This window comes from Apodemus sylvaticus, chromosome 10 (genome assembly GCF_947179515.1).
Source record: "Apodemus sylvaticus chromosome 10, mApoSyl1.1, whole genome shotgun sequence".
NCBI lineage: Eukaryota > Metazoa > Chordata > Mammalia > Rodentia > Muridae > Apodemus > Apodemus sylvaticus.
The window spans coordinates 71,159,650-71,181,377 of record NC_067481.1 but is presented as its reverse complement, the minus strand read 5'-3'; the positions used below and the strand labels follow the sequence as shown (position 1 = coordinate 71,181,377).

The following is a 21,728-nucleotide window of genomic DNA, read 5'->3' as shown; positions in this document are numbered from 1 at the left end:
GAATCTCTCCCTTCTTGACACTTCATTACCGGACTGATTTTCAGGGTGATTTAGTCCCGGGGTCCCTCCTGGAGAGGGAAACAGGTGTTCTGGAGACCTAGGGAGTTATGTGTCTCCCGTGGAGGAGAAGGGGAAGATCGTCACAGGAGCCGGCGAGCTGGAGCCTACAGAACCAGGGTGAGGGCCTCGGCTTTCCAAGACAGGCAAGGGGGAAGGGGGGTGGAGTGGAGCACGGGGCGGGCCCGCGGTAGCCCCGGGGCGGTGGCGCGGGCCCGAGGGGGTGGGGAGCGCAGCCGCCTTGTACTTCCCCTTCGCCGCTTAGCTCTACAACAGCCTGATTTCCCCGAAATGATGAGGCGGAGTGAGCCAATGGGCGCGCGCGAGCGGCTCGGCGGGGGCGTGGCCGAGTCGGGGCCGGGGAATCCCGCTAAGTGTTTAGATTTCTCCGCGGCTCCGCGGACTCGCCAGTGCGCACTAGTCCTTCGTCGAGGTAGGATCTGCTCTCACTGTCTGAGCCGAACCGAACCGGGCCAAGCTGAGCCGAGATCAGCCGCGGCCAGAGGTACCAACCCAGCATCTCCGGCATCTTTCGCCTCCGTGTGCGCATCGCGTACCTACACCGCAACTCCGTGCGCCCGGGTACCCTCCGTGGTATCGCTCCTGCAGCCAAGGTGAGCACGCCGGGGCTGCGCGGGTACCAACGGGTGGCGTGAAACAAAAGGCGCGCGGGACACCAGGAAGTGGGGGCCAGAGACACCCAGGGTCGGGGTGGCGCGCTGGCTCCGGAGGGCGCTGCGAGCAGGCGGGAGGCGGGCCGCGGCGTGCACCGCCCCCTGGCCGCGCTCGGCGGTCTGCGTGCGCGGAGCCGCTGCGGGGCCTCTCGGTAGCCCAGAGCGGCCGTCGCGCGCACCCGCGAGCAACGCCGGGGGACTTGGATGTCCGCCTGCGCGCACTTTCGGCGGTCGCAGCTTGGTGCCTGGGCTCTAGCTTTTGGACGCGCAGTGCTCGGTGGCAGAGGTTGGCTCCCTACCTTGACTGGCTAGACCCGGTCGTGAACTGCAGGGCTTTCGGGAGGAGGTGCCACAGGTGTTGCTTGCGCCACTTCTCTTTTGCAGCAGGGGAAACCAGGCCGGAAGGGGTTGCGCCCTGGCCTGTATGGTGTGGGCACTAGCTGTCAAGAGGGGACATAGACTGACTGGATTGGGGTGGGTGGGGGAAGTGTCGGAGATGTTTGTTGAGGTTGTCAGGGAGGTTGACTTGCTTGCCCAGCCTGGAAGGTGCAGAGCTGGGGGTGGCAACAAGCAATAGTAGTCCCTTTCCTCCCTCCGGAGATTGAATTTTGAGAGAAAAGTTCTGGCATTGAGATGTCTGCGTTTTGGCTTTTTTTTTTTCCTTGCATATATCCTGAAACCATCCAAACAGACTTGCTTGCTTGCTTGCTTGCTTGTTCCTCTCTGCCTGAGAGAGAGGGAGAGAATGGGCAGGTGGCTTTGCCCATGATGCTGGAGAGTTTCATTCTACTGCAGGGTCCCTAATCTATGACTAGGACCTGGCTGATGGCAGGAGAGTAGGGGAGGGAAATGACCCGGGTGTGAGGACAGGGGAAGGTAACAGAGAGTGGCCTTGGGTGGAGCAGGGCAGTGTCCAGGATTGTTTAACAGCCTCCAAACACAGGCTTTCTGTCTTCTCCCTCCCCAGCCACCATGCCTATCACTCGGATGCGAATGAGGCCCTGGCTAGAGATGCAGATTAATTCCAACCAAATTCCAGGGCTGATCTGGATTAATAAAGTGAGTGTTATCCTGGGTATTCCTGCTCATGTTCTCTTGGGGACCCAAGTTTCATTAGTGGACATAAGAGAGCAGAAGAATGCGTTTCCCAGTGTGTGTTGCATGCCAGACTGTGCAAGGTCTGACTTCTGCCTCCTGTTTCTTCCTTCCTGAAACTGTGGCCAGCCCACTCTCCTAGTAGGATACAGTCTCAGCACCAAGACTTCCCAGCATCTGCAGAGCCTGGGTTGTCTCTCTTCCAAGAGAAACACTGTATATACATATGGCTCAAGTTGGATAGACAGACAGGAGACAGAAAAGCAGTAGATGCTGGTTAGGGACAGGACTAATTAAGTAGGAGATCGAAGAATCCAGGGCTGGCACACAGGGCAGTATAGCAGCAACAATAGCATTGGTGATAATTACTATGTGCTTGGCACCTTTCTAAATATATTACCAAATGGTGCGTTTTAACCTTCATAGTAATCCTGTGAGGTAGGTCCCGGATAAGGACCTTTAAGGCATTTTAAGGTAGATTACAAAGTAACACAAAAAGTGTGAAACCCAAGACTAATCTTAACTTGATTGACAGTGTGTGTATACAATTAGCCAGCAGTCACAAAAGTGGTGGTAAGATCCTAGTGTTGGGGCTGGTGAGATTTCTCAGTAGGTGCACCACCTTCCAGCAAGCCTGAAGGCCTGACTTTGATCCCTAGTCCTCTCGCCATAAAAGAGGTTGTCCTCTGACTTGTATCCAGATGCCCTGGCTTTCACACACCTCCTACACACGCATAAAAATTTAAAATAAAAACAAAAAACAAAGCCTTACTCATTGTGGCTGTTGTCCCCCTGGCCCCCAACCCTTTTCTCAGTAAGTTATGTCTTATTTAAGGGGAGAGGATTAGGCCAGTGCTACACAGGCAGTCCTCATCCAGGTCTGGTTCTGGGACCCCTTGGAGGTATGAGCAGGACCTGATGGAGGAGCCAGTGTGCCAGGTGTCCTGGGGAGACTCTAAAGCAAGATGTTCCCATGCCCTGGTGCTCGTTAACCAGAGACAAGTATCCGAGACCTGCCAGGCCGGGGCTGAGAGAGTGTGCTGCTTAGGCTCTCTCGTAGGGCAGGGGTGTCTGTGTTGAACTTCTTTCTGGTGCTATGGCTCTTGAGAAACCTAGGCGTCCCCCCCCCCTTCCTAAAAGATGTAGAGTGTTCTGTTAAAGGCAGCCAGGTTGGGTTGGGTCGGGTCAGCCCAGGCCAGATGTCAGGGCAGAAAGGGGAAGCCAGCCTATTCCCACACTTGGGGGCCGTGCCTCCTCAACCGCATTCTAAGCTGACACGGTGTCTTCTCTTCTGCGCACTGTTCAGGAAGAGATGATCTTCCAGATCCCGTGGAAGCACGCTGCCAAACACGGCTGGGACATCAACAAGGACGCCTGTCTATTCCGGAGCTGGGCCATTCACACAGGTGTGCAGGGTGGGAGGGAGGTGTGACACACTACCACTGAGGCTCTGGGTGACCCTCTGAGCTCCCTGACATAGCATGCAGAATTACGGAGCAGGGGCAAGGTGGCACCCGTATTTTTTTCTAGGACAGGATTGTTTTAGCAAGTTCTCAGAGGACTTATAAAGGCAAAGCTGTTAGAAAGCATGTGTGCTTTAGGGAGTCTGTATAGAATACAGTTATCTCTAGAGTCTTCCTTTCTCAAGGTACTAGCTAAAGGTCCTTGACCCAAGCCCCATCTGGTTGGTGGCTTCCTTCCTTTAAGAATCAGGCCCTTGATCCAATTCAGACCTATTAGTGACTGTCCTTGTTGCTGGCTCTGTGCCCTCTTGTACTTCAGAAACATCAGATAAGCCTCAGTCCCTGCAGCCCCTGGCTGCTGAGAATCTAAGCAAGGGGACTGTTGTGGTCCAAGACAGTTTGCACATTTATGGGGTTTCGAGACACTCAAGTAAGCCCATTTGAGCCCTTCACAAGCCTGCTGGCTGTTCTGAGCCAACTCTGAGCATATGAGAACCCCCCAGGGCCTGCTGACAGTGGTGTTTGCTAGTATGAATGTCTGGGGTACCCAGCCCAGGGAGCAGCTGACGGATGCATTTCCTCTCTCGTCTGTAGGCCGATACAAAGCAGGGGAGAAAGAGCCAGATCCCAAGACCTGGAAGGCAAACTTCCGTTGTGCCATGAACTCTCTACCAGACATCGAGGAGGTGAAGGATCAGAGCAGGAACAAGGGCAGCTCTGCCGTACGGGTGTACCGGATGCTGCCACCCCTCACCAAGAACCAGAGGAAAGGTAGCCAAGGGCACTGGGTCCTCGGGAGGAAGGGAAGGGAAGACGGGCAGAAGGAAGATCAGCTGCCGCTCACAGCCTGTTCGTCCCACAGAGAGAAAGTCTAAGTCCAGCCGAGACGCTAAGGGCAAAACCAAGAGGAAGGTGAGTGTGGCCTCTCAGCAGTCCCGCTGTGGTAGGGTGGGCAGTGGGTGACACGTGCCACAGACCTACGCTGTCCCCTCTCTGTAGCTGTGTGGAGATTCCAGCCCTGACACCTTCTCTGATGGACTCAGCAGCTCCACTCTGCCTGATGACCACAGCAGTTACACAACTCAGGCCTACCTGGGTCAGGACTTGGACATGGAAAGGGACATTACTCCAGGTGAGATTGCCCCCGTGGCAAAGGTGGGCTTTTAGGTTCCGCCTACGAGGGTATCATGGGAACAGAGAAGAGTGCAGCATGGCATCATGGGAACCTGTCCGGGAAGAGTGTGAGGCAGGGGGGCTGGTGAATTGCCAACTAAGAGAGCGTGCTGTCCTGACCTGCGCTCTCTGCTGCACTTTCTCCCAGCGCTGTCACCGTGTGTCGTCAGCAGCACTCTGTCCGAGTGGCATATGCAGATGGACATCGTACCAGACAGTACCACTGATCTGTATAACTTGCAGGTGTCACCCATGCCTTCCACCTCCGAAGGTTTGTACTTGGGGCGTGTGCGTCTTGAGGGGGGAATAGAGTCTGCTTAGAAATCTAAGTGCTAAACTGGGCGTTGGCGTCCACCTTCAGTCCCAGCTTTAGCAGGCAGGCCAGCCTTATCGGTGTAGTGAGTTCAGTCATCACAGGGCAGGGGTGAAGAAACCTATGTGCTTTTGAGCTGATAGATCCAGGCATGGCTCACCCTATCCCCATAGCAGGAAAGCAAGTTCCTGAGACATAGAAAGACCGTTCAGAGCTTTCGTGTTACCCAGGCCAAGAGGGAGGGAATTGGGCCACATCTTGGTCAAAGGTGGCTAGTGCTCCTGGCTTCTCTGCACTCGGTCGTCTGCGGGGAAGGAAGGAAGTGAAGGGGTGGGCTACGGCCTTGCTCCGCAGTTGGGGAGGGTGAGTCATCAGGCCAGTGTCCTGTTCTGGACTCTCCAGGGCAGGCAGATGCTGGGTGGGAGGCTTGGGGAGGTGGTGTGGAGCTGCAGGGCAGACATACATGGCCAACCTCTGCCCCTCCTCACAGCTGCAACGGACGAAGATGAGGAAGGGAAGTTACCTGAGGACATCATGAAGGTAAATCCCTTCGCATGTTACATCCGGGAAGAGAAAGCCAGCGAGGGGCAGCTTCCAAGTCACTTTGGACAGGTGCTGTTACCTGGCTGCCTATGTAGTTCCACAAGTACCCCTCCTTCATGTGTTTGGGGGACTGGTCTCTCACAGGCCATCCTGAAGCAAGCCTCAGGGTCCCAGAGAGCTCTGAGTCAGCCCCCATGAGCATTGTGTCCTCCGCCCCGGCATACCCAGCCCGTTAAGTTTGAGAAATGCACATCAGGTTTCAATAATCAGTTTTTGGGATCTGTAAGGGAAAAAAAAAAAAAGAAACCCTCTGTCCTTTTTCTTCCCTTTTCTTTCTTTCTTTCTTTTTTCTTTTTTTTCTTTTTTTCTTTTTCTTTTTGCAAGTTCTTTTAGCTTTTTCAGCTGCAATTTTTCAAAGTGACCATAAATGTTTTTAAGGTAGTGTTGTCCCAATTCAGGCCCAGGAGCACAGAACTTTTAAAGTGTATGTCCAGTGGCTTGTCTCTGGCTCTCCTGGCTTGTTATGCTAACCTTTGCTTTAAGCTGCCCTGCCAGTTCCTCTGTCCTCCCCCAGCAGAGAGAAATCCTGCAGATTCTGTGCCAGAGGGTGAAGGCGAGAAGAGAGGGCCAGTGACACACAGGAGGGGCCAGCAAGGCCCTGTAGCTTTGTGCTCCTCTACGCTTAGGCCTTGTCGTGACAGTTCTGCAGTTGTAACCCATAACCAGTCCAGGGTGTGATCCTGCTTGGGAAGGGTTATAGGTCATCCGAGGGACGGGCCACAGGGTGAGTCCTCACTCGGCACTGGCAGGCAGCTGATGGCTTCATGCCCTCTCCCCAGCTCTTTGAACAGTCCGAGTGGCAGCCAACACACGTGGATGGCAAGGGCTACTTGCTTAATGAACCAGGAACCCAGCTCTCTACTGTCTATGGAGACTTCAGCTGCAAGGAGGAACCAGAGATTGACAGCCCTGGAGGTAAGAGGCTTCTAGGTCCTTATGGGCTCTGGGAGAAGGGGGAAGCTGGAGGCTGGGAAATACTTGGAGGTTGAGCCAAAGAAAGCCTCCCTTTTAAACCAGACCAACAGATACAGTGTTAATAAGTGAGAATTACTAGCTGTTCCTATGCTGGGGCTGGTCTGTCGATGGGGCTGGTCTATAGCTGAGCTGTAGTTTCTGTTGGCTGTGGACAGCTGAGTGAAATATATACCTTTCCTTAAACACTTATACAGCCTTTTTTTTTGTCATGGGATAGGCCTACATCGTGTCTTCACGGAGATGAAGAACATGGAATCCATTATGTGGATGGACAGCCTGCTGGGCACCTCTATGAGGCCATCTCCTCCCTCCATTCAGGCCATCCCTTGTGCGCCATAGTTTGGGTCTCTGGCCCGTTCTTATGCTCCTGAGTGAGCTAGGCCTGGCATCATGGTGACTGTGATACCAAAAAAGCTAGACTTCAGTGGGCCTTGATGTGGCAAAACATATTCCCACTGCCAAGTAGGGAAGGGACAACCATTCTCCTTGGCCAGCGGACTCTCGGAGCTCAGGAGGCAGGGTCTGAGCTTTTCTTGTGAGATGAAGCTGGCCCTGACTCCTAGGAAGATGGATTGAGGTTCTGAGGTTACTGTGAGGCAGAGGACATGGACAGGAGTCATCTTCTAGCTTTCTTTTTAAAGCCTTGTTGCTTAGAGAGGGTCTTACCACTGGGCTGGCCCTGGAGCTGGCGCTGCACTGGGAGACAATTGCACTAACTGAGTCCTATTCCCAAAGAATTGTTGCCCTTCCCAACCGAGCCCTGGGATGGTTCCAAAGCCAGTGAAATGTGAAGGAAAAAAATGGGGTCCTGTGAGGACCTCAGAGGGATTCTGCCTCACTACCTGCTCTAGCCGTGGGGCTTAGGGGAAAAAAATGGCACTTTCTCTGTGGACTTTGCCACATTTCTGATCAGAGGTGTACACTAACATTTGCCCCCAGTCTTGGCCTTCACATTTATTTATGTAGTGCCTTGCCTGGTGCCTGCCGTCTCCTCAGGCCTCGGCAGTCCTCAGCAGGCCCAGGGAGGGGGTGGGGGGGGTGGTGAGCGCCTTGGCGTGACTCCGATGTTGGAAACGCCACCTAACTGCTAAATTGTGTTTGATCACATGTGTAAATATGTATATTTGTCTTTTTATAAAAAGTTAAGTTGTTTACAAGGTATGTGGCTTTTTAACTTGATTGGTTTTACTTTTTATGGAAACATCCTGGTGTGTCTCTTGCTGGCTTTCTGCCTGAGCTCCAGCTGAGCATTGACATGCATCTGTCATGAACCTTTCCAGTTATGGTCAAGAAGATGGTGGAGGAGGGGACATCAAGCCACGGGGACACACGCTCATCTAGACTCAATTTGCTTCAGGAGGGGATTTTTAATTTTATTTATTTTTGTTTTTAATTTTTTTAATTTCATGTGCCTGAATGTATTTATATAAGGGTGGCAGATCCTCTGGGACTGGAGTTATAGATAGTTGTGAGCTGCTATGTGGGTGCTGGAAATTGAGTTTAGATCCTCGGGTGGCTGGCTGGCTGGCTGATTTGTTTTTTGAGACAGGGCCTCACTGTATATCCCTGGCTTTTCTGGAACTCACTGTGTAAACCAGCTGGCCTCAAACTCAAAGAGCTCTGCCTGCTGAGTTAGTGTGTATAGGTCGGAGAACAACTCCTAGAGCTCAGTTCTTTAACTCTGTAGGTCATCACGCTTGGGAGTTGATTTTGAACTCTTGAGGCCCAGTTATCTATGTCAGCCATTGACACATTCAGAAGAACCCAAAGTCTGTTGGTTCTGTGGAGCGAACAGGTGCCATTCCAGACAGCGGGCAGTTGGTATGACGCCGACCATCAGAACAGACAACAGTGCGGGCACTGTCCCCAAGGCCTGCGGGACCGCGTCTCACTCGAAGCTGACACTCCTCAAGCCTGGGAACTAAGCTGAAATGTGTCCAATGATGCATTCAGGAACCTGATGTTTAATTTCAGTACAAATTTGAATAGCCACAGTTAACTGGTTTGGACTCCTTTGGAAACAGTTTGGGGGCAGATCTGAATGGGTGAAGGGCAGGGGGGACTGATCGCTGGCTAGTTCATGCCCACTTGATTATTTTAGAAGTTAGAATTAACTTGCTGACCACCAACCCCGCAGCATACATTATACATGCACACATGACCGTCAGAGTGTACCTTCCTTTGGTGTCTATTGCTCGGATACTTTATGGTTTTTTGTTTGAGACTGTCTCTGGCCTGGACCTTCACCAACTAGCCTGTCCTAACGGACTGAGCCCCAGGGGTCCACTTCCCTCTGATCGCCATGTTGCCATCCCTGGGAATCACTGTCATCCGCAGCACCACACCTGACTTTATAAGGCATCTGGAGCCTGAATTCAAGTCTTAGCACTTCAAGTGTTTTACCTCCTCCCCTTCCCATCCCCTTGGGCTGAAATAGATGTTTCTTTGCTCCCATTTTCCAGAATTGTGCATGGGCCAATGCATATGAACTCTATGCACAGGTGCTGGATCAAAAGTGTCTGAAAAACCATAGTTAAGGAGCCGTGATTAGCATTATAGTTGTTTAAGACAAAGCCCAACTCCTGTAAGTACCTGAGGTGGAAGGTCTGCAAACAGCTTTTAGGTTCCTCTTTTTTTTAAAAAGTACATATGTATATGAGTATACTATAACTGTCTTTAGACACCCCAGAAGAGGGCATCAGATCTCATTACAGATGGTTGTGAGCCACCATGTAGTTGCTGGGAATTGAACTCAGAACCTCTGGAAGAGCAGTCACTGCTCTTGATTGTTGAGCTAGATCTCCAGCTTTTAGGTTTCTTTCCTTTTTTTTATTTTTGGATTTGGTTTTTTTTCGAGACAGGGTTTCTCTGTGTAACCCTGGCTGTCCTGGAACTCACTCTGTAGACCGTGCTAGCCTCAAATTCAGAGATCTGCCTGCCTCTGCCTCCCAGAGTGCTGGGATTACAGGCGTGCGCCACCACCGCCCGACTCAGCTTTTTAGGTTTCTTAAGCAGCAGGGGCCACTGGCAATGCCTGGGGAATGTGGTCTTGACAATAATAGCATTGCTTTATGAAAGCTCTGGACACATCTTCCATATTTTCAGTCCCAGAAAACCCTGGGACTGGTGACCTCCTCACTGGGTCCAGGCAGGTCTCTGGTGAGAAGGAAAAATGGGCAAAGTCTATGGTCATCCAGAATTGTGCTGACGCTGTATGAGTGGCAGGTGGGTTCTTGCTAGGTAGCCATCCAGTCTGGGGGTGGGGTCCTTGAATGCAGGCCCTGCCCATCTGAAGATCTGCATTTTTTTCCAAGAATAGCTTTTTTCCCCCCCAAGAATGAATCTATTGCCTTCTTAGTTCTTTGAGGGCCCAGTCCTTACCTAGAACTAGATTTGAAGTGGTCAGCCTCATGTGGCATTTATGGAGTTTTCTAGTGGATGGCTTTGTAATGGTGGGTGGGAGTGGTGTGAAGCCAGCTGGCTGGGGGAACGCAATCTACCACAGACAGACCCACTTCTGACCCACTTCTGACTTTTATCTCCTTCAACCTGATCCGCAGTGGAGGGTAGGCAGTAGTGATAAAGTCCCAAGCAGCAGGGGAAGTCTCATGCTCTAATAAGCAAAGCTCATCAATAGTACGTTATCAGAAAATCAAAAGCATTATGCTATTGGCTCCCAACCTCTAGGACCAAGATGGAGTCCAAATCTCCTCCTATGGATAGGACCAACCCCTTGGGATATCAAGAGAGGGACCCCAAACCTCACAAGGCAGCTAGGTCCTAGGGACAAGCCTTGAGGACCTCCAAGATGAAGAGTGGTCCTACCATGGATTTCAGCCCTCGCCTGGAAGACAGACACTGTAAAATAAGAGTGCTCAAATAGAGGTGGCAGCTGGTGCCCGGAATGGGCATTTGAGTATAAATTGAGCCTAATTTAGGCCTACAATAATTCTAAGAACTTTACAGTGCTTCTGAGGTCCGTTTCCTAAGAGTTTCTGTCTAACCACTAATGGACACTCCTGGCTGAGCAACTAGAAGGTCATTGAAGGATGAATTTCCTTGGGGTTATGATGATATCGTAGCTCTCAAGGACCACTCTCCAATGGGGTTAACTGGTAAAAAAATGGGGTTCATAGGAAAAGACTCCACTTTTGGCAGCTCAGAGGTGAGGCAGGTCTAGAGTATATATTAGATTTTACATGGTTGTGGCTGACACCTGCCTACCTTGCCATGGTGGTCCAAATTCATAGACATTTGAGGGCATTTCTGGTGAGTCACAGGGGTCTCCTGCCTTATTCCAAAGGTGTCGCTTTAATTGAGGTGACTTACTTATTCACTTCTTGGGAGAAAGCCAGAGACTACAATGTATCAGCTTCTATCATATCCGTGCACAGTCTGCACCCTGGCTCAAAGTATAAGAGATTTCTCACATTTCTCTCAAAGCCTCTGGTGAGGCGGAGAGTTGAGGCCCCCGGGACAGCTTAGGAGGAGGCGGAGCCCCTTTCCTCTGGAAGCAAAGCACTCCTGTTGTTGGGGCCAGGTCCCACCAACCTGGTCAGATCCAAAACTCTGCTCTTGTACAGGGGAGGGCAGTGTGCAAGTGCATAAGCGCCAGACTGTGGTGTTAGAACACTCAGCAGGAAGCCTTTGCTTCTGTCAGATGCTATTTCTTAACTCCTAAGTGAATTGGTCAGATCCCTACCACACTTTCCCAGAGGCAGGAGGCCTGGGTGGGAATGAGCTGGTGCAGGGCAGACTCCCTTGTGGGACCAAATCTGAGGCCTCACTGGCTTGCCTCATGGTTCTCTTAGCTCCAAGGAGCTCCCAAGAGACTCACTGCTGTTTTTTTACTTTAGGTGGTGTTTTGTTTTGTTTTTTGTTTTTTTGTTTTTTTGGTTTTTTTTGAGATAGGGTCTCAATATATTGGTCTGGCCAAGAATTCACTATGTAGACTAGGCTGACCTCGAACTCACAGAGATCTATCTAACTGTCTCTGCCTCCCAAGTACTGGGATTAAAGGCTGGGATTAAACTATGCCCAGCAGCTGCTGTTCATCTCGAGGAGATTTCAGAAGCCCTTACTTTTCTGTTGGCTAGGCAGTGAGGTCTGCGATGCCTCTGCTGAGTTTCCTTTCAATTGGGGAGATAACAGAATCACAGGGTAAACTCATGGATACCAAGTGGAAATGACATGGGAAGCATCTACCTGCCAATCATCTACCAGGAGAACGGAATCGGCCGCAAGGACTCAGCCAGACTACATTTAGATGGACATGACAACACAGCCAAGCCCCACGTACACAAGCACACATGCGCATACCTCTCCCCAACACCAACCAGAAACCAATGTTCAACAAGGCTCAGGGGCTTGCCCGAAATGACTTGGCTAATCATGGAGGGTGGCTTCTAACCCATAATCTGCCCATGCCCAGAATCCAGACTGGTTCCACAGGATCATACATGGTTCCTGCAAGAAGAAGACTGAGAATAGCTGGGGACCCTATGCCAAGAAGGTACTTGGGACTCAGCTGGGCCCACACCCTCCAGGCACCCTGGAGTCTAGGGTCTAGACAGTTGGCTGAGCTTCCCTGGGGCCCCAGTGGGGTGAGGCTTGGCCTTCAAGAGAAGCAATGCTCTACCTGTGCCTGGGAGGCCGCCTGCTGTTTCAAGGGCTAGGGCCCCAGGGAGCAGAGACATAGACAAGGCTTGTAACTCGACCTCAAGAGCAGGGGCGCAGCTTGGCCATGTGTGTTTGCTCCAGAGGACTCTGGCCTGCCAGGGCTTAGCTCCAGGGTTCAAAACATACTTATCAGCCATGTTTCTGTCTGAACGAGGTGACCAGTTGTGCTCTCAGCCAAGTCCATCTGGGAGGCAGAGGCAAGCAGGTCTTTCTGAGTTCAAGGCCAGCCTGGTGTACATATAGAGTTCTAGGCTTTCCCATGTGCCAGCCTGTCAGGGCTATAGAGAGAGACACCGTGTCTCAAAACAGACAAGATAAAACAAATAAAACCCCACTGTGAACAAGGCAAGAGGTTCCGGAATGTTGACTGCATCAGGCCAATGTTAGGCTGTGGTTGGGGATGCTGTGGGACATGGAGGGTCGTTGTCCTAGCTGGGGACCCGGGGTTCCCTCCCAACTGTTTTTGCTAGCTTATTGGAATACCGAGGGGAGCCACATGTTTTCGTGACAGCCAGAGCAAAGCCTGGATCCTGGCAGTCCTCTGCAGTGTGAGGGGGGCAGGAAGGAAGGCCTGAAGGGGTGGTCCTGCTCTCCATGACCATTCGTCAGCACTCTGGTGTTGGAGAGCCAGGAACAGCCGGACACAGATGCTGGGCGCAGGAGAGCACATGCTCCCATCTTGCAAAGCCAGCCTTAGGTCCCTGGGGAGGATCTCATTCTCAGTCTCTGCCCAATCTGAGAGGTGTACTGTGCGTCCTCATAGACAAAGTGTTAGCCCTTTGCTGCGTGCCTAGGTGGTCCATGGGTAGCTGAATTCTACTGGACTAGAAGCTCCCCAGGGGCACAGCTTACACTTGAGTGCCCATGTCCTTGGCATGTGCTCTGCTGAGCTCACCCAGACCCCGAGGTTCAAGAGAGCAGGTTGTGGGATCGATGGGGGTACCTGTGAGTGACTAGGCCTGCCTCTGCAGTAGAGTCCTGATCAACTTGCAGTCAAAGGTAAAGATTTTGGGACAAGGGCCACTGGGTATATGACATGTAGCCCAGTCTGCCTGTGTTCCCAGCAAGACTGAAGTTGGAAAGCTGAGACATTTGTGATGTTTATTCTATTTAAAAAAAAAATACAAGAACACCTGGTAGGATAGCCAAGTGGGTAAGGGTACTTGCTGCCAAGCCTGATGACCCATATCTGATCTCCAGAACGCACACTGTGGAAAAAGAGAACTAACTCCACAGGTTGTTCTCTGACTTTCACATATGTGTTGGGGCATGTGCACTAAATAAATACTCATTAAAACACACACACACACACACACACACACTCAAGTACTACCCCATTACAAAAAAAGGATGTGGATGTGGGTGGGTGGGGAAGTGGGGAGGATCTGTGAGGAGTTGGGGGAAGAGAAATAGTGAACAGAATATATGATAGGCATATCCCACTTGTGGTCTAGCCTAGTCCACTGTCTGTGCCTGAAGACAGAAATGCTTGAAAAATCAGGAGGAATGGCTGAATGTGGTAGGCAGACTAACAATTCGTGGTGGAATAGACACCCATGTTCTAATGCCCAGAACCCATGTCTTTGCTATGTTCTGTGGCCACAAGAGACTGAGCTTACTAATCAGTTTACTTTGAAAGAGAGAGGTGTCTGGGTCAGGTTGCATGGGCCTATAAACTCAATAACTCAAGAGACTAAAACGCAAGAGGATGTTAGAAAAAAGCCATTGCACGTGTGTAGCTACCAAAGGAGGACAACGTGTAGGACTTGTTTCCCCCTTCCACCATGTGGGTCCTGGGGCCTCAAACCCAGGTCGCCAGGCTTAAGAGCCTGAAGCTGCATTTACTCTGCTCTGAGGTAACCTAAGGTTGAGATCTGCTAGGCTACACGGTGAGTTCAAGGCAGTCTGAGCTGATGTAACAGGACCCTATCTCAAAATGTAAAGGTTTCACGCTCCATTTATTTGTTTTTTGTTTGTCAGGACAGGGTCTCACTACATACCTCTGGATGTCCTGAAACTCATGCTGTAAACAGGGCTGGCCTTGAACTCACAGAGATCTCCCTGTCTCTGACTCCTGACTGCTGGGACTATAGGCATACACCACTATACTCGCCTGCTTACAAGCTACTTTTAAATGGGAAAGAGAGAGATGTGTGTGTATGTGTGTGTGTGTGTGTGTGTGTGTGTGTGTGTGAGAGAGAGAGAGAGAGAGAGAGAGAGAGAGAGAGAGAACCAGAGACATGAGATTAAGTAAAAGACAGGACCATCTATCGCTGGTTTTGAAGCTAGAAGGAGGTACCATGGACCTAGAAGCCTTTAAAAACTGGATGAAGGAGATTTAAAAACTTTTTTTTTGAGGCAGGAACTCATTCTTCTATATATAGCCCAGGTTGGCCTCCAACTTTAGAAAATCCTGGCTTAATCTTTTGAGTGCCGGGATTACAGGTGTGTGCTGCCTTGCCCCTGGGCTGTTTCCTAGAGCCCCGTGTTTGTTCTACACCCTGAGGACAGCCCTGTGAGACCTATTTTGTGTGTCGGCCCCTCAGAACCATAACTGTGCTAGTCTAGGCCATGAAGTGCAAGGACATCTCTTAACAGCAGTAATAGGAAACTGACACTCTTTAGAAGCTTCTAGAACGGAGGTTGTAGCTGTACCAGGACCCAGAACTTGACTGCAGTCAGAATCACAGGGCAAACATGTGAACCCTGGGATGGCCAGGGAGAAGATCCTGTGTATCTCCTCTGTACTACGGCCCGGGAGGTACTGGAGATGGCAGAAATTTAGTAAAAGACCCTTCCCATCTGGGAAAATCAAAGCCTGGGATAGGCCAAGAAGGCCTTAAGGAAGGACAGTGCCTCGGCGGGACATGCCTATAGGAAACCGTCTCTTGGACTCCCCGCCTGAGCCCAAGTCTGGCTCTGAGTTGTCTCTGGATGAGCGCCTGTAAACTGAGGCCCTTAGGACAGCCAGACAGAACCTATAGCACCTGGCTAAGGATTCCCAGGGGACAGCCTGTGGCCACACTGGTAATAAACAGACTTCAGTGCTTAGCTGTCTTCCCTAGGGGGGATTCAGTTTGGCTCAAGAAAGGCATTTAAGTGGTGGTGCGCCTGTAATCCCAGCACTCTGGGAGGCAGAGGCAGGCAGATTTCTGAGTTCGAGGCCAGCCTGGTCTACAGAGTGAGTTCCAGGACAGCCAGGGCTATACAGAGAAACCCTGTCTCGAAAAAAAAAAAACAAAAAATAAAAAATAGAAAAATAAAAGGAAGTCACTGAATTAGATACCAACCAGATCTGCATAAAATTACTTAACTAGTTGTGAGGCCTCACCCAGGCGACTGCCCCCCCCCCATATATGCTTCCACCCACTCGCCTCCCCATCCCCCCCCCCCAGCATCCTCACTCACAATGTTGAAGTGATGGCTAATCTAGGTTGTCAACTTGACACACCTAGGAAGAGAGAACATAGGCTGTGATTTTGCTGCCATCAGACTGGCCTGGGGTCAGCGCCGGCAAGCTGAGGAGGCCTCAGAATGGAAGCCAGGAAGCAGCGTTCCTCTGTCTCTGCTGTACTTCCAGACCTGGCCTCTCTTGACTGATGGCTGTAAGCTGTAAGTCAAAGAGAACCTTTCTTGGGCTGGAGAGATGGCTCAGCGGTTAAGAGCACTGTCTGCTCTTCCAGAGGTCCTGATTTCAAGTCCCAGCAACCACATGGTGGCTCACAACCATCCGTAATGAGATCTGATGCCCTCTTCTGGTGTGTCTGAAGACAGCTACAGTGTATTTACATATAATAAATAAACAAACAAACAAATAAATAAATAAATAAAATGTTTCCCTTTGTATCTCCTGGAGAGCAGGTCTGTGTGTTTCTGTGCCTTAGTGTCTTGGAAATAATCTCCTTTCCTTTCAAAAAGTTGTTTGTGGTCAGTGTTTATCACAGCAGAAAAACAACTGAACAATGGCGTGAATAGAGGCTCACAGAGCTTGTGGGTCTGTGAGAGAAACAAGGATCCAGACAGTGCATCCTGAGGGGAAGGAAGGGCAAGTGCAACGTTGTCAGAGGTTCTTCTCACCCTTAGGCAGGAGGCTATAGCCCGTCCATGAGAACAGGGCCTGGCCAAGACACCCCACCTCTGCAGCTCACACAGGATGCGGATGCGAGAGCCACCCTTGTCCCCACAGGATGTCCTGCTGGCTAGAACTCTGCACTGTGCTTGTTTATTTTATTTACCAACCTCCTAATGGGGTCTCACTGTATACCTCAGAACTGGCTTTGAATTCACAGTAATCCTCCTGCCTCAGCCTTCTGAATGATGGGATTGTTGCAACTGTGTGCTTCTAAACCTGGCTCTTCCCCCCCCCCTCCACTTCTTCCTTTTAGGGAATGTTTTCTGTGCACTCATGAACTCTCCACGGCATGGATGCCTGCACAAGAAAGGCCTGCAAAGACCACACCAGTCATTTTCAGAAGGGATCACTCCTAGATGCAGAGCCACATGCAGGTAGTGGAGGGCAGGGGAGTCTCTAGGGACAAGCAAACCTCTATTCCTAAGTGGACAACCCTAATTGCATGTAGCTCATGTATTCAGGAGGGGAAAGAGGGCAGGAGAGGAGTTGGAGAGAGAAGAGGAGGGTTAAAAGGATTAAGATATAGTCAACGTACATATGAAATTCTTAAATTAAAAAAAAAGAAAATACTGCTTTCTAGAGTGCTTCTGAATTAAAATTAGCACTTCCTGAGAAAAACATAGGACATTTCACTGGGCAAAGGAGGGACTTGAGACTGCTCAGTCAGTTGCAGCCTTAAGGGATACCTGATTGCCTAGGGATGACATTGTCTATGACAATGCAGCATAAATTTATACCACCTCTGAGTGGAGTGACAGGTTCTTTTATTTGTTTGATTAACTTTTTCTGGGGCGATAAAAACAAATGTCTATTGACCCTGTTCCCAACATGGGCTCACAGTCAGGATGCCTATTCACCGTGCTCCCAACAGGGGGGGTCACAGCCAGGACAGGAAGTTCCTTCTGGGAGGTCATAACTGGACTTGAGGCGTTCTGTGAACTGGGTTCTGCCCTGGTGTGGGCCCTGGCTTCCATCCAGGCTTCCATAAGATGCCTTGTGCAGCATTTGCTTTGGCTTCGTCTGCGCTGCCCCCAGCTCAGTGTCCGGGGGACTCATCTGAGCCCAGAGAAAAGGGCAAAGCTCCTCCCCCAGGCCTTGATGTTGTTGATGTTGCCGTCTGTTCCGTGGCTTGCATGTCCCAGACACGGTCTGGGAGTCTCTGCCTCTTGGCCTTGGCTTGCGCGGCAGCCTGCACTGCTCCCAGCCCTACCCTTCCTTGAAGAACAAAGCCTGGCATGGCCAAAGCTGGTGCAGCCCGCTGGCCGGCACTGCCCTCTGCTTCCCCCTAATGTGTGTAACAATAGCTGCCTCTGACAGTTACCCTGGGGTCAGTCCACAAAAGTACTCTCCTCCAAACTCAAGTCACCAGGGGCTTCCCAGCCCCCAACTGAACAGCAGTCCATCCATTCCCTTCAGGTTCCTCAAGGTGTCGATCCTATGCCTTTTCACATGCCTCTGAGGTGTAGATGGTTAACTCGATTTCACTGAGGACCGACTCACCCATGGTCACCCAGTGGGTTTGTGGTAGACTCAGGGTTCCACCCCTAGAAAGCTGTTTTATTTTCCCTCTACAGTTGCATTCTAGCGCCCCGAGGCATGTAGGTGTGTTCAGAGGTGAACCCCCAGAGAGCACCCATTGATGAATAGCAGTCGATGTGTTCACCACAGTAAGGATACTCAGGGATTATCTTGCTCTCTGTTCAGAGTGTGTGGGTGCTCAGTGTGTGCTCTGGCAGGTGGGGGCGAGTCTATCCGCTCACAGCTGGGCTGCACCTAGCAGTTTTTGGCACACTAAATGGCAAAAGTGACCTATCATCTATCCAAATAACAAAATAACAAAGTGGATAAGACAAACTAATGCTGATGAAATGTATACCACTAGCCAGCTGCCTTGGGGCTCTGGGATCTGTTGGGAGGGTAACAATATGGGGCTTTACAACAAAATAGGGCCCAGACAAAAGCCAGAAAGATATTTATTTATTTTTTAAAGATTAATTACTTATTATAAGTACACTGTAGCTGTCCTTAGACACTCCAGAAGAGGGCATTAGATCCCATTACAGATGGTTGTGAGCCACCATGTGTGGTTGCTGGGAATTGAACTCAGGACCTTCAGAAGAGCAGTCAGTGCTCTTAACCACTGAGCTATCTCTTCAGCCCCCAGAAGGATATTTAAATCATTCTTCAATAGGGGTTGAAGAGATGGCTGGCTCAGTTGGTAAGGTGCTTGTATCCCAAGCATGAGATCCTCAGTTTAATCCCTACAATCAACATAAAAACTTCAGGTGCTCTGTTGTAATCCCACACCGAGGCAGAGACAGGCAGATCCCTGAGGTCTTCTGGACAGCCAGCCTAGCCTAATTGGTGAGCTCCAGGTTCAGTGAGAGACTGTTTTGAAAAACAAGGCAGATGATGACTAATGAATAACATGCAAGAAAGAAAATGGGGGTGCGGGGGACCTTGAATCTTTCTGCAGGGCTGGAGGCCATGCCAGGAGCAGCACCATGATGATTCAAACATACAAACAGTCAGTGTAGGAATGAGAGGCAAGATTTCCCCACCCACACCTCTGATTCTATATGTTCGGAATCTATCTGGACACTCCTGTTGCATAAAGAGCTGTGCTTACTGAGCTTGGAGAAGCTAAAGGAACATGACCTCATTAACGCTTGTCAGAATGCCCTGTGGAACATGGGCCCTTGGGGGAAAGCCCTGGGTATCACCAAGGAAGCTGGCTCCAACTGGTAGGGATATCTTATGACGGACAAGGCCTTCCAGAGAGGCAGGAGCTAATGACTGGCCTGTGAAGCAGGGCTCTAAGGCCTCTGGGCTCTGCAGGATACGCTACCTAAGCATTCGCTCGACTGACTTAAGTGTGGCATGAGACTATTGCAAACAAGTAAGGAAATGAAGATGGAACAAACCAAGTCTGTACCTTAGGGAGGATCAGGCCACTGCGGCTGAGCTAGGAAGCCCTTGGGTCCCTCACTACGCATCCCTTAAGCTCCAGCACCAGTCATTGCTAATGGCTGCTCACTTAGCTCCTGAGCTCAGCTGTCTGATCCAGTGAATGAGGCATTTATGAAGGGAGACTCCTCGGGGAGACTTGGCTGAGATGGCTCTGGGTGGCGAAACATGCAGGGACAGCAACCTTGGTTGGGGTATTTGCATGAATTCCTCTGTGTCTTCAAATCCCCTGAAGTCCACTTAGGCCTTGGTCAAGAAGACAAGAGTGTTTGTTTCCCAGTTGGTGGTACTAGACGGCAGGGTGAGGGGTGGAGCCTAGGAAATAAGTCAATGGGAGCTTTTGAAGGTTATAGGCCAGCCCCTAGTTTTTTCCTTCCTGCTCTGCCCCAGCCACACACTCTTGTAACAATGGAGCCTTTCCCACTGTGATGGACCAGAATCCCTTGAAATAGTGAGTCAAAATAAGTCTCTCCTGAGCCGGGCGATGGTGGCGCACGCCTGTAATCCCAGCACTCTGGGAGGCAGAGGCAGGAGGATTTCTGAGTTCGAGGCCAGCCTGGTCTACAGAGTGAGCTCCAGGATAGCCAGGGCTATACAGAGAAACCCTGTCTCGAAAAAACCAAATCCAAAAAAAAAAAAAAAAAAAACAAAAAAACAAAAAAAAAAAATAAGTTTCTCCTGCCTTAAGCTGGTCCCTCCAGCTATTTTGGTCACAGCACGGCAGAAGTAACTTACAGGACTGTGTGGTTGGTTAGTCTGGGGGTTTGCTACCCCCCTCCCTTGTCCCCTTTAACATCTGTTAGGGGTTTCTACCCCACTTCAGACCATTTAGTTCCCAAATAAAAGACACAGAGACCTTTAGGTTATAATAAACTTTAAGGCACTACAGCTGGGCAGATGTCGACCCTCTACGCTGTCTGGTCTGCTTCCCCGACAAAATGCCCATGAACACTTGCATCTGTTTCATTTGTGACACTCCTGCTCCATCAGGCCAGCCCTCATGGCCACATGCTCATGATCCACCTACCCCATGTTGGCTGGCTTCCTTCTCCCTTGATCTTTCTTGTGGTCCTTACCTAAGACCCAAGCCTAGGAACCGAAGAAGCTCTGCCTTCTTCTCTTCTGCCCAGCCACAGGCTGTTGAGCCTTTTTATTGACCAATCAGAGATTATAGGGAAGCAAGCTTTATACAAAATCATTTGGTGTGTGTGAGAATGTGCTTGGGGGGGTGGGGGTGGGAAGGGGCGGGTTGGCAGCCAGATCTTAGGGGACCAGGAATTAGCATCTGAATACACAGCATCACCAGACCAAACCCCAACACAGAACTGTGGCTTCTTCCAGCCCCCAGTCTCACACCTCTAATGGCTTCTGGCTATGTAACATGTCACCAATTGTCCTTCCTTGCTTTCTGTAGTTGTCTCCCTTGTCAGTCACAGTTGTGATAGAGCAAGCAGTGTGGTACTGACGGTGTCTCCACAGAGGTGCAGTGTGGGGTGAGCCTGAGGTTCTGTCCATCACTGCACGGAGGATAGCACAAGATTCATAAACAACTGCTCCTTCCTTCCATAACTCCCCTGCCCCCCAATTCCTTCCTCTCCTCCTTCTGCAGGGTCTCACATAGCTCAGGCTGGCTTCCAATGTACTATGTAGCCAAGAATGCCCTTGAACTACTGATCTTCCTACCTCTGGGCTAGGGTCACAGGCATGGGCCACCATGCTGGTTTATGTGGTGCCTGAGGATGAACTGAGGACTTTATGCATGATAGGCAAACACTACAATCTGAGCTACACCCTCAGCTAATGTGCTGTTAATCTGTTTGTCTATCTGCCTACCTACTGTGTATCTGCATGATAGAGGTCACACTTCTGCCAAGGAGTATAAGCGGAAGTCAGAGGACAGTTGTAGGAGTTGGTTCTCTGTCCCACATGTGGGTTGCTGGAAACTGGCCTTGGGTCATCAGGCATGGCGGCAAGAACCGTCACTCGCTAAGCCCTGTCATCAGCCTTGCTTTTCATTTCCTATGGTGAAAAATATATACGGGAAAAGTTACAAAACATAAGTTCTGTTTACCAGATAACCAGAAGGCAAATGTCTTCGTAACCATCACCAGGAGTGAGAGAGATAGTAACCCTATGGCCAAAGTCCTCCGTGTGCACAGATATCTGTGCTCACTTGTATATAAGTGTGGTCGTTCTCCATCCTTTGTTTGCCTTCCGAAGCTGAGCATTGCCAGGGATAAACTTTTTGAGAAAAATATATTTGGGTTTTTTTTATTAGGCGAGTTTTTAAAGATTTATTTATTTATTTATTTATTTATTTATTTATTTTATATGAGAACACTGTCTCTGTCTTCAGACACACTGTATCAAATCCCATTACAGATGGTTGTGAGCCACCATGTGGTTGCTGGCAATTGAATTCAGGTCCTCTGGAAGACCAGCCTGTGCTCTTAAACCACTGAGCCATCTCTCCAGCCCCCAAGAAAAATATATTTGTATATATTTTGCTGCCAATCACTCCCTTGATAAGAGTCACTGATCATTCCAGTACTGCCAGATAGTATGGCTACTATATATCTCCGTGGCTCCTGTTGTCA

The 21,728-nt window shown here is 50.3% G+C and overlaps 3 protein-coding genes across 6 annotated transcripts in view; 2 read left to right on the top strand and 1 right to left on the bottom strand.

Annotated features, from left to right (window-relative positions):
* Kif3a (kinesin family member 3A) overlaps window positions 1–21,728 on the top strand; it is a 315,458-nt gene that overhangs the window by 188,242 nt on the left and 105,488 nt on the right. The gene's annotated exons all lie outside the window — the stretch shown is intronic.
* Rad50 (RAD50 double strand break repair protein) overlaps window positions 1–21,728 on the bottom strand; it is a 193,780-nt gene that overhangs the window by 109,447 nt on the left and 62,605 nt on the right. The gene's annotated exons all lie outside the window — the stretch shown is intronic.
* Window positions 440–7,514, top strand: Irf1 (interferon regulatory factor 1). Of its 2 annotated transcripts, none has more exons than XM_052197306.1 (10): window positions 440–671; window positions 1,699–1,790; window positions 3,133–3,232; window positions 3,884–4,060; window positions 4,152–4,201; window positions 4,289–4,421; window positions 4,611–4,733; window positions 5,266–5,315; window positions 6,158–6,293; window positions 6,571–7,514. In XM_052197306.1, exons 2-10 carry the CDS (start codon window positions 1,704–1,706, stop codon window positions 6,690–6,692), a joined length of 978 nt encoding a protein of 325 aa, XP_052053266.1. In that variant the 5' UTR covers window positions 440–671; window positions 1,699–1,703; the 3' UTR covers window positions 6,693–7,514. The 2 variants fall into 2 exon arrangements, with proteins under 2 accessions (XP_052053266.1, XP_052053265.1); XM_052197305.1 differs by lacking the exon at window positions 440–671 and adding an exon at window positions 917–1,017.

What these genes read in the sequence shown, in the direction of transcription:
- Irf1 (XM_052197305.1), top strand. Translation starts at nt 936, where the DNA reads ATGTCCGCCTGCGCGCACTTTCGGCGGTCGCAGCTTGGTGCCTGGGCT. An exon ending in CATGCCTTCCACCTCCGAAG is followed by an intron (nt 4,734 to 5,265) that starts GTTTGTACTTGG and finishes CCCTCCTCACAG; the next exon opens with CTGCAACGGACGAAGATGAG. An exon ending in TACCTGAGGACATCATGAAG is followed by an intron (nt 5,316 to 6,157) that starts GTAAATCCCTTC and finishes CCCTCTCCCCAG; the next exon opens with CTCTTTGAACAGTCCGAGTG.